We start from the raw sequence: 11,301 nt of genomic DNA on the forward strand, positions 1-11,301 counted from the left end.
AGACTATTCAAAAGCGTAGGGGCTTGGAGAAAACCTACTTAGAAAACTTGGTAAAGGACCTAAGGAGTCGGCTCATGGTGTGGAGGTTCATAAGGGCCATGATGGCCATTTTGGCACTATGAGTGAGCACCAACATTTTGAAATTAATTCTAAAATGAACAGGAAGCCAGTGCAGAAAGGTTAAAGTTTTGTAATATATGACCATCTGTTGGATCGCATTAAGAGACTAGCAGCAGAATGTTGGATGTTTTTTAAACAGTGGAAGGAAGATTGATTAGGGCAGGTAAAAATACGAAAATACTGTAGTCCAAACGCACTTAGATAAAAGCATATATAATTTATCCATTTCTTTTCCTGACACAATTGACCTAAGTTTGGCTTAGTCTCTTTAATAAAAAGAATCATGATCGGGTCAGTGTCCCAATGTGAAAAACAAAACTCATGGATTGATAAAAAATCACACCAAGATTTCGCAGACTAGAGTGAGAAAATGATAATAAGGCACCAGGGTTCTGTCTGATCATTGGCTGAAGGTTATCAGAAGCCAGAATCACAACTTCAATTTTATCAGCATTTAACTGTGGAAAATTATTTGCTATTCAATTTATGATTGAATTTAAACAGCTGTTTGGTATAGACATTTAATGAGGTTGCCAATGCTATTAATTACAGGACTTGAATGATGGCTAATGCTGTTAATTTTGTTTTTCATCAACGTCATCGACCGACATAAGAGTTAACCAGATATTAAAGGTGCTATTGACAACTGTGATAACATTCAGCCACTAGATGTTGCACTCTCACTCCCCCGTTCCACTGCATTCACTTCACAACAAGTAGTGGCCAGTTTTGTTAAGGATGCATGTAGACATGTGCATCTTTACTTACAGTACAGCTATGCTGTGTATATAGTTGTGGGTTTGACAGGATTGTGTGAAGATTCACAAAGTAAACTGAGTCTCTCTTTGTGTTCCAGTACCCATACAACAATACTATTTAGTTTTACCAGAAAAATATTTAGTATGTACCAATACATAGTGTGTCAAATGCAGTTTGCATAAAATATCAGAATGTCCTAGTACTTCCGGTCGCATTTTACAGTATGCAAGCCAGCAGATAACTGAGCAAAAAGGTCAAAGTTCAGTGTGGCATGTTATAAGGAAGTACTATGTCCCAATTCATTACATACTGCATGCATCGGAATGTACTTTTTAAGGGCAGCTGCAGAATGCATCAAAAGTAAAAAGAAAAACTATGCGGATTGGAACGCAGCTTTATAGTACAAATGTTGTATGTTAGCTCACCCCACGTTCTGCACAGTTACTTAATAAATGAGGAAAAAACTCTAGTCCTCCACAGGTCTCCTTACTCATTGACAGACCACGCACTGGTGAATGTAGGATACACCAGATCAATTTAATCCTGGGATCCGATAGCCATTGGACCAGATTCCATTGATGGCTTACCCTTTTCCTCAAATGTGTGATATGATGCTCTCTTGGGGTGACTGTCTGGTGCTTGAATAAGCTAGGAAGGGCTAAACAATAGACTGGAGTCTTCCTCCCACCTTGAGCACAGCATCCTTGTCGTAAAAGACATCAAGATGATATAGCTTGTTGTTACTTGGTAGCAGATTCCCTTTGCTTAGTGTCTTTGTTTCTTCCTGATATGCTCGTCTTTGCTGGTCTTTTGATGATCACAAGCTCTGCATTTTGTTGTCACTAACAGTGGACAGTGCATTTGATTTTTTTCTTTTAGGAGTTGCCTTTGGAGAAGAGCGGACAGTGTGGACAATTTGAGCCCAGGATGAGAATGCAATGTTTGAACCTTTCTAACTTTTTGGTTTCCAAATGAATGTTTTAGAGTCTCCTTTGCTGGGAGATATATTTAGTTTTCCCAAAGGAACTCGGGATACATGAGCCAATTGGATGACTGAAGTTCATCTGTTCTGATGAATGAGAACATAACCAGGATACTCATGTGCATGTCAATGCACCCAAACCACAATGGAGATTGGCTTTTTTTTTTATATGGTAGGAGCCCAAAAAACACATTACATTACAGTCATTTAGCAGATGTTTTTATCCAAAGCGACTTACAATAAGTGTATTCAGCATAGGTATTCAAGAGAACTACTAGTCACCAGAAGTCATAAGTGCATCTCCTTTCTTAAACAAGCATCTAAGAGCATAAACCAGAGCAAAAGTACAGTGCAGAAACAAACTAATACGAATACAATAAGTGCAACAAACTAATACGAATACAACAAGTGCAACAAACTAATACGAATACAACAAGTGCTAAGTGGAAGGCTCAGGGTAGTACTTCTTGAAGAGGTGAGTTTTCAGCCTGTGCCGAAAGATGGGCTGCTGTCCTGACGTCAGTGGGGAGTTCATTCCACCACTGAGGGGCCAGGACAGAAAAAAAGCTGTGACCGGGTCGATCGGCCGCAGGGACCTCTGAGCGACGGGGCAACCAATCGCCCCGAGGCAGCAGAGCCAAGTGGTTGGGCGGGGGTGTAGGGCTTGACCATGGCCTGGCGATAGGAAGGAGATGTTCCTTTCACTGCCCTGTAGGCTGGCACCAGAGTCTTAAACTCGATGTGAGCTCTTACAGGGAGCCAGTGTAGAGAAGGGAAGTTGTGTGGGAGAACTTGGGGCGATTGAACACCAGACGAGCTGCAGCTTTCTGGACAAGCTCCAGAGATCTGATGGCCGACGGAAGGGACGAATCCTCCTGATGTTGTAGAGGAGGAATCTGCAGGAGCGTGTAACCGATGCAATGTTTGCTGAGAACGACAGTTGGTCGTCCAGGGTCACACCCAGATTCCTCGCAGTCCGAGTTGGCATCACCACGGTATCATCAATGGTGATGGACAGGTCTCGGTGCGGGCAACCCTTCCCCAGGAGGAACAGTAGCTCGGTTTATTATCTCTTATCTCTTTAAACCTCATCCTACCAACATACATGGACTAAAGGGCTACCGACTTGGGTCTCTGATGACCCCTGAGAAATGACTACTGCGAAGAAAACAACTATCATGGCAAAATGTAAACTTATATCCTCTTAAAACAGTATTAGTTATGTAAATAGTGTGTGTTTGTGGCGGGGGGGGGGGGCTTAAAAGGTTTTAGTGCCAAATGATGCAAAATAAATCAATCTTGAAGTCTGATCCCACAGTTTAAATGAATCTTTCAGCCTACATGCCTACAGGGTGTGTTGTAGGCTGTACAGGTGACAAAGGGTTTAATAAGCAGGTATAGAACAGCCCGAGTCACGTCTCAGCCAATCACAATGCAGGTCCTGTGAACGTCTAGAGATTCAAAACTGATAACAGCTGTGAGCTGAGCTCTGTACAGCTCAATGTCTCTCTAGAAATACCTTGGGACTGTATCAGCCTCTATCAACCTGTTTTATAATTTTTTCTTTTAAAAGAATCCATTCTTATGAAAGTACTTTTTAAAGAAAGCTTTAAGATGTTTTTCTCCTTGCTGCTGATTCTTGCCAGTTGGGGTGTCTTCGGTTCTGTTTCGGGGTCACCTGCAGTGGAGGAAGCGTACAGGGATGTGCTCAGCATCGTGTCTCCAGGACAGCAGTATCTGAACAGGGAGTCCCTCGGCTCCGTCTTTAATACACTGGAGAAACGTGTGCAGTGTGGTGAAGTGTCGTGTGAAAAGGTAAGTTTTATTAGGCTTAACTCACAGCCAGGTTAGAGAGCCAGGTAGTTGACTGCAGGTGCTCTGGAGAGGTCGAGGTCCAAAAGCTATTATCTCTGACCGCTAATCCACGCTTACATAGATAAAGTAGATTTCTTGACAGGTATCTTTAAACAGATTTAGTTAGTAATGGGCCTCTTTACTGGTCAGACTTTTATTTTATACTTTTTTTTAAAAATGTAACTGTTTAATTCTTCTCCTTCCTCCTGTCAGAGTTTCTGGGACAGGATTGATCATTATCAGCCTATATAGTACGTTGATTTTGTCATAACTTTCACTAGAGCAGATTTGCGATGAAGACAGAGGTGACACATACAATAAGGACAGACAAGACCCCATTTTGTCACAACCTGGCTCAATGGTATGTGACAAAAAAGGGAAAACACATGGTCTGTAAATACTGCAACATGTTTGTTTAAAGCTACTTAAAGGAAGTTTCATTTTGTGTTGATTTTGGAGTTCCCTGTGGAGATAAATCGTAGTGTTTCCGAACATCGGATTCCCTTTAGAAAAACCTCTCAACGTGGTGTCAGTGTTTGCTCCCAGTGGGGACAGACGGAGTAGCTCCTTTTCTCACTGCTATAGGCGCTTCCAGAGTCTGAGCTGAAGGACTTTCTGGTTAACCAACATGATTATAGCTGATTTCCCACTGAATCCCACTGGGTGGCACCAATGACAAGCATTGAGAATAACTATATAGAAATAGCCAATCTTTCCTATGATGGTCTCATTTCCAAATGTAGGTCATATGGAGGCATCAGTATTAAATTTAGACTTATTCATAACCAGTTATAAGTTCCTCACAGTAACTTTACCTTTTAAGTAAATTAAGTAAGTAGTACAATAGGGTGTGTTTGTCAAGTCAGTAGGCAATGTCTGTGTGAGGAGTTTGTGTGCGTGTGTGTGTGTGTGTGTGTGTGTGTTTGGTAGACTTTTTACATTGTGGGGACTCTCCTTCCTTATGGGGACGTGCATTCTGTCCTCATAAGGTCAGAGAGTCCCCACAATGTACATAAGGAAAGCCCATGAGGATCTTGCAGGTGTGATTTAAAGCCTCCAGCTTGCTCAGGTGTGTTGCATCTTTGACGAGGTCTCCGCTCCACCCATCGATTTCCTGGAGTAAAGGGGGAAACATAGCCAACAACAAGGACAAAGATAGGAAAATAGGGCCAACCCTGATGCCCTCACAATTTATATTGTGGCCTATTTCTTGTTATCTGAAGAAGCTGTTTCTTATAGAAGGCAATAAAAGTGACACTGATATACTGATATACAGGGTTATTACATTACAGGTTGCTGTTAATGCAATGTGCAAATTTATTTTTCTAAATAAATCAAACCTTGTGTTTGTTGAAATCAAACAATGACATGATATGATTTAGTTGTGTTGCTCTAACAGAAACAAAACAAGAAAATCTAAATCTTATCATCTGTAGCAGCAGTTTCTGTATGTGTTCTGAAAATCACTTAATTAGTAGCTATATTCTTTCACTAACATAGATCTGTATGTGTTTTTCTTTCGGTGTAGTGTGATCTAACAGATGCGTTTCACCAGCTGATCAGCGATCACTCCACCCATGGGGAGGATAAAACTGTAAAAGGCAGAACAAGTGTATCCATCAGTGTGTCTCAGTTCACTTCTCTCGCTGCTGGATGCGTCCTGTACCTCTCGTCTCCTGGCCTGGTCTGCAGCGCAGTGAGGCAGGGGACATGGGGACAGGAGGCCCAACATTTCCTGCGTAAAATCACACATCAGGATCACCATGAGCGCCGGTATGAAGAGAGCGAGCAGCAGCAGGACCGTGAACACGTGCACATAGATGTTCATGAGTTGCAAATGCTGCTTCAAGAGCTTCACGAACACTATGAGCCCTCAGACAGAGAGGTAAACATAAGACTACAACGAAATACTTATTAGACCAAACCAGAAGTACTTCTTTTTTATATTTGTTCGTCTGTGGTTGATCTATGGCTTCTCATAAGATTATCAACATGACAGCAAAGAGGAAAACAAAACATTCCTGCTACAAAAAAACTTTCAAATCTTTGCTTTTTCCCTGGCAAATACTGAAGTTTACTCAAAGAACTTACTTGAGTTAAACTAATAGCGAAGGAAACCTTACTCTATTATTATATTGCTTGTCTCAGATCTCTGATGAGGTGTCGCCTGAGGACACTGTTCAGCTATAATAGGCCACAATAAAAAAAGGGTGCCAACAAGTGAATTTGATTATACAACAATGCTTTATGATGTATAGAAAATTGGCACTATAATTCACTATTTGGTAACCAGGTAGCCAGTTTATGACCTGACAGTGTATATTTTTGTACAGGGTAAATGTTCAAGAAATTAAAAATGAACTCCTGTAAACTATTTAAACATCTTGTTTGTGTTTAGTTTGTGTTAGTCAAAGTTAGTAACTGAATATCCTTCCCAAACCTAATATTAAATATTCTACACTTTAAGTTGTCAGAAAAATGTGGCATAGTTGTATTCAGTTATTTGGCAAACCTTTCAGTCAGCTCTGTTGTAATTGAGTTGTGGCTGCAACAAAGGATTAATCTGCATAAAAAGCGTCATAAATTAGTAATAAAATGCCCATTAGAATTTGTGTAAAGTCATAGGAATAAATGTCAATAAATTGCTTGTTTTGTCCATCCATGAATCCAAAACTTAAGATATTCAATTAAGAATCAAATAAAGACAAAACAAGCAGAAAACCTTCACAATAAAGAAGCTGGAACTGAAACATGTTTGACTTTTGTTCTTAAAAAATATCTTAAAGTGAGCAAAACTGTCTTTTGGTTATATCCGTACCTTTTCTATTTTCTTCCTCTCCCTTATCACCATGGTAACCAGAGCTGTGTAACAGCCGGTGACATCACGACAGAGGTCAACGCGTCATCACCAGACCAGAGACAGGAAGTGGGTGCAGTTTTGGGCCGCGTCCTGTATCACGCCTTGCAAGGTCACTGCTTCATTAGCCGGTCCCTGCCTGAGGAGAGCTTCTTCCTGGACTACATCATGGACCGTCTGGGGTCGGAGAACTTCACTGTCGGAGGTAAATGTCCTTCAGAAACACATTAAAACAGAGACACGGACACATGCAAGGATAGAAAACCCAGACCCTGTAAACTTAGGTATTAACCACTTAGACACTAAAATTGCTAGATTTATTGTAGTTTTCTCAGTATAATATTTTTTGTCCGCACACATTTACTACAAAAAGTTATATGGTCATATAATCAATCAAAACCAGCTGAGTCCTGGAGTCGTTTTGCTCAAATGGAGGTTGTATTTGTGTTGTGTAGATTTGGAGGCCCTCATGAGGAGTCTGAACCTTGGAAATGACTACACACAGGAGCACGAACACCAGAAAGACCAACACGCCGATCACGATCACAGTGGTTTAAGACGGAGGAAGAGGATCAGCCATGAACATCACGAGAGGCTTGAAGGAAACGGCACCTGGAATCGGGTACATATACAAAAAAATATATATATTTTCAAATTTTCTCTAATGGATTTCACTGCCTGTTAATTGTCTTTGTTTTCATTCGAAAAATGCAGGGTAAAGTCCATAGTGGTTGTGGTGAACACATACAGTTTGTTAAAGCTAACCAGTATTAACAGACAATTTTGCTTTCTCCCAGTTCTGCGCCTCAGCTGAGGAGCTGGTCCTGATCTACCGTCTGGCGGACAACAGCTCGGTCTCCTCTGGCCTGAGTCGGACAGACTTGGCTCGGCTCAGCCCTGCACTCGTCCAGCAGATCCTGAGCGGAGCGTGTGCAGACATCACAGAACCACTGACAGGGGATAGGCTCACCAAGACTGAGCGTAAGTGTACATATTCTGAAAGACCTTACAGAAAAAAATGAAGTACAAAGGTTTCACTTGAAAGTATCCTCAGCATGCATTTTTTGAGAGTATTTCTGATAGACAAGTTTCTAAGTTATGAGGTTTTGTTCACCTTTGCCATGGCAGGATGGACAGAATGAATCAATAAAGGCTTTACATTTGGGGTTTTTACCTCACATACATGTTTGTGCTTTATTTTATTAATAAAGGTGTCCAGAGTAACATGTCCAAAGTCCATGTCACTTTGACATGTTGATAACTGACCTTCACCCCCCCTCTTCTAATCTCTCTTTCTCCTGTAGAATACGTTTATGCAACCATTGCCAACATGGTGATAACACTGACGTCAATGTTTGGCATTGTGGTGCTGCTCTGTACCGCCTGCACCAGTGTGTTCCAGCTTTGTATCCAGTTTTGCATCAGCCTGGCAGTAGGTTCACTGACTGGAGATGCCTTACTGCATCTGTTACCCATGGTGAGGGATTTCAACACCTTAAAAGCTGTTACAAGCTATTTTATTTACCCTTGGTAGCAAAAATTCTTGCTTCTATATGATATTCTTCAATAATCACACCAGGACTTATACGTTTTGTCATGACATACACAATAATGGTGATTTTCATGCAGCATATACTCATTTTAAATTCTTCCTCGGGTCTGTGTGTCCAGTTTTTAGGTTTACATGTGCACTCAGACGAAAACGACAGCCACAAGCACTCACATGATGCTCAGGAAGAAATTCCAGACTACATTTACAAGATGTTGGTGCTGATTGGCGGTATCTACTACTTTTATCTGATGGAAACGATCTTCTCTCTGGTCATGTATAAAGAGAATCACCACCATCATCAACATCATCATGGGGTAAGAGATAACAATTAAAAACAAGTACTAGGCTAATAAGAATTTAAATGAGGACATGCCATTCTTGACTTCTCTTCAAATCAAAAAGTTGTGACTTTTCAAACTTTGCTTTGGAATTGATGGGAACCTAATGGGATCCTGTCCTTCATTTGTGCAGCTAAATCTTGTGAGGAAAAGTAAAAAGGTTATCCAATATCTTTGTCTCTCTCTCTCTCTCTCTCTCTCTTAAGGAAGAATCAGAGCCTCACCATTGTGACCATGGGATGGTTTTAGAGATGTATCAACAGGAGAGGAAACAAAAAGACAAGTCCCAGTCAGCATCAAGAGCTGAGCTGGTGAGAAACATACATACATTAACACTTGATGGAATACTAATTTAAAATGGATGAAAATGATTATGCTTCATTTAAAGAGGCTCACCTCTCGGTATAGTAAACATAATCAAAAGGTTCTAAACCTGTTGACCAAGACTTGTTTTAGTAAGTCTCTGTAAACAAATACTATAAAAATGTAAAAAGAAAAATGGCCATACGCTGCCTCAGTGTGTGATAATGCTGCATTCACATGAAATCAGGCAGCAGACAACACCTTCTGGACAGCATGGGAAAAACAAACACTAATGATGATATGCTTGATGGAATGAAATTATTCAAATTAAATTATTTTGTGTCTACTACTTTATTAAATTATTCTAGTAATGCATGTAACTTAGGACGACCATGTAGTCTACCATTATCCTTGTTGGTATACTGTGCTGGCCTTTTACCGTCCTGCACTCCACCACTAAAATGATAGCCGGTTTCCTGTAAACTATCTCCCTGATTCCTTGTGAATGCCGCATAATATGTTACTAATAAACATTATGTGAATAACAGGACTTTTTACTGAATGTTTTATGTAACATGTACATTTCAGGTTGGCGATCAAGACGATGAGAAATCTCTTTCAGGGCCAAAAGAGCGCACCAGAGGCAAGTAAAGTTATGTCCAATGCAAAAACAACATCGAATGGTGATGAGGCTATATAGTGCTGATCTGTGGCTACTCAACCTTTAACTATTACTTTGTCTTCCTCCACAGAACAGCGTCTGCTGCCTTATATGATAACTATCGGTGACAGCATCCACAACTTTGCAGACGGCTTAGCAATGGGCGCAGCTTTCTCCCTGTCATGGAAGTCTGGTCTGGCCACGTCTCTAGCTGTCCTCTGCCATGAACTACCACATGAACTGGGTAAAGAAAACACAACAACGACAAGGCAACGTCTGGTTTGGTCATTAAGGATTACTTAACTTTACCCTGTTTCTCTCCAGGTGATTTTGCCATTTTGCTCCACAGCGGTGTGTCCGTCCGCAAGGCGTTGCTTCTGAACGTTGGCAGTGCCATGACCTCGTTCATCGGCCTGTACATCGCTCTGTCTGTCGCCACTGACCCCATCACCAAACAATGGATAGCTGCCATTACCGCAGGACTCTTCCTGTACGTGGGGCTGGCTGACATGGTGAGTGTTTTGTCCTTACAGAGCTATTTACCAGACAATACATACCGTAACTGGCATCAAAAGAAACTCCCATCGCTCTTCTTTCTCCTTCCAGCTCCCCACCATGGTCCACATCAGCAACGAGAAACCCTGGCTGATGTTTCTGCTGCAGAACATCGGCCTTCTGACCGGCTGGGGTATACTGTTGGTGCTGTCACTTTATGAAGAGAGGATCAGCTTTTAAAACACAGACGTTGGTCTTTTAAATGGGTTAATCCTACTTCTGATATAACATGACTGGGTGTTTATAGGCATTCCTCATAAATGAGCAAGGAATGGAGAACCCTGATCCTTGTTTGCATAAGCAGCTTGTCAGTTGGGGAACAAATACAAATGAGCTGTGCCACCCAAATGCTTAAACTCCATAAACCCTCGTCCACAGATGTGTTTTTCTTTTACCACCTTTCAAATGTTGTTCACTGACACCTTGTGCAGAAAACTTGCCCAGCGGCTTCCCTGTGAACTTTCCTGTATACTTTTATAAAACAGCGGATTGCCATCGTATTATTTACACCAATGGTGATGGTCAAAATATTAGAGAAAAACTTCCAATATAGGAACACCATAAAATGGAACCAGTAGAGCTGAAAATATAACTCCTCTGACAGTCTCTACAAAACTGAATATAATGAAATTTTGTAAAAGGTAGGATTTATTACAGAACCTCTGTGGTGGACTTCGACGGATGTAGCTTGAAGAACCTAGAAAACTAGAATCTGTGTGTACATATCAGAGTTTTTTTAATAAAACATTTATCAATAATATTTTGGTAAAAAATAAATAAAGACAAATTTACCTTTTTACAAATGCTAGGATTGCTTATGGTCCCTGTAACCCTGTGCTGTTTTATTGGTATTCAGCACCGTTAAATGTGAAAATGACATAAAAATTTAGAACACAAGTGTTGTTTTCTCCTTGAGTTTCCAAGAGTATTAACATATAAGGAGATGCACTTATGACTTCTGGTGACTAGTAGTTCTCTTGAATACCTATGTTGAATACACTTCCTGTAAGTCGCTTTGGATAAAAGCGTCTGCTAAATGACTGTAATGTAATGTAATGTAACATATATTACATGTAATACATCTTTGTACAGTTATTTTTGGTGCTTTTTATTAAAAGTGTCTGTTGATAAGAAACAGTCACGCATACATTTATTTGAAAAAGAAGCAAAACAGTTGTTTTAGTTTATAGTATTTGCTGAACTGCAAATCCCACCACGTAACATTATGAAGGTAAATGTATAAAAACATTTTAATGCATGTTGGTGTGGTATACAGTGTATTTTGTACTCTGCCTTGTTTGGAACAATTAAAACAGTTTC

At 40.5% G+C, this 11,301-nt stretch overlaps 1 protein-coding gene across 2 annotated transcripts; it reads left to right on the forward strand.

Moving 5' to 3' along the window:
• The first annotated feature begins 3,475 nt into the window (after window positions 1–3,475).
• On the forward strand, window positions 3,476–10,161 carry slc39a4 (solute carrier family 39 member 4). Of its 2 annotated transcripts, none has more exons than XM_054606645.1 (12): window positions 3,476–3,676; window positions 5,244–5,600; window positions 6,576–6,777; window positions 7,028–7,194; window positions 7,370–7,553; window positions 7,877–8,049; window positions 8,244–8,438; window positions 8,669–8,773; window positions 9,354–9,408; window positions 9,518–9,670; window positions 9,751–9,938; window positions 10,033–10,161. In XM_054606645.1, exons 1-12 carry the CDS (start codon window positions 3,476–3,478, stop codon window positions 10,159–10,161), a joined length of 2,109 nt encoding a protein of 702 aa, XP_054462620.1. The 2 variants fall into 2 exon arrangements, with proteins under 2 accessions (XP_054462620.1, XP_054462619.1); XM_054606644.1 differs by having other exon boundaries at window positions 8,669–8,772; window positions 9,347–9,408.
• Window positions 10,162–11,301: the final 1,140 nt, after the last annotated feature.

The sequence above is a fragment of the Anoplopoma fimbria genome, chromosome 10, assembly GCF_027596085.1.
Source record: "Anoplopoma fimbria isolate UVic2021 breed Golden Eagle Sablefish chromosome 10, Afim_UVic_2022, whole genome shotgun sequence".
Lineage (NCBI taxonomy): Eukaryota > Metazoa > Chordata > Actinopteri > Perciformes > Anoplopomatidae > Anoplopoma > Anoplopoma fimbria.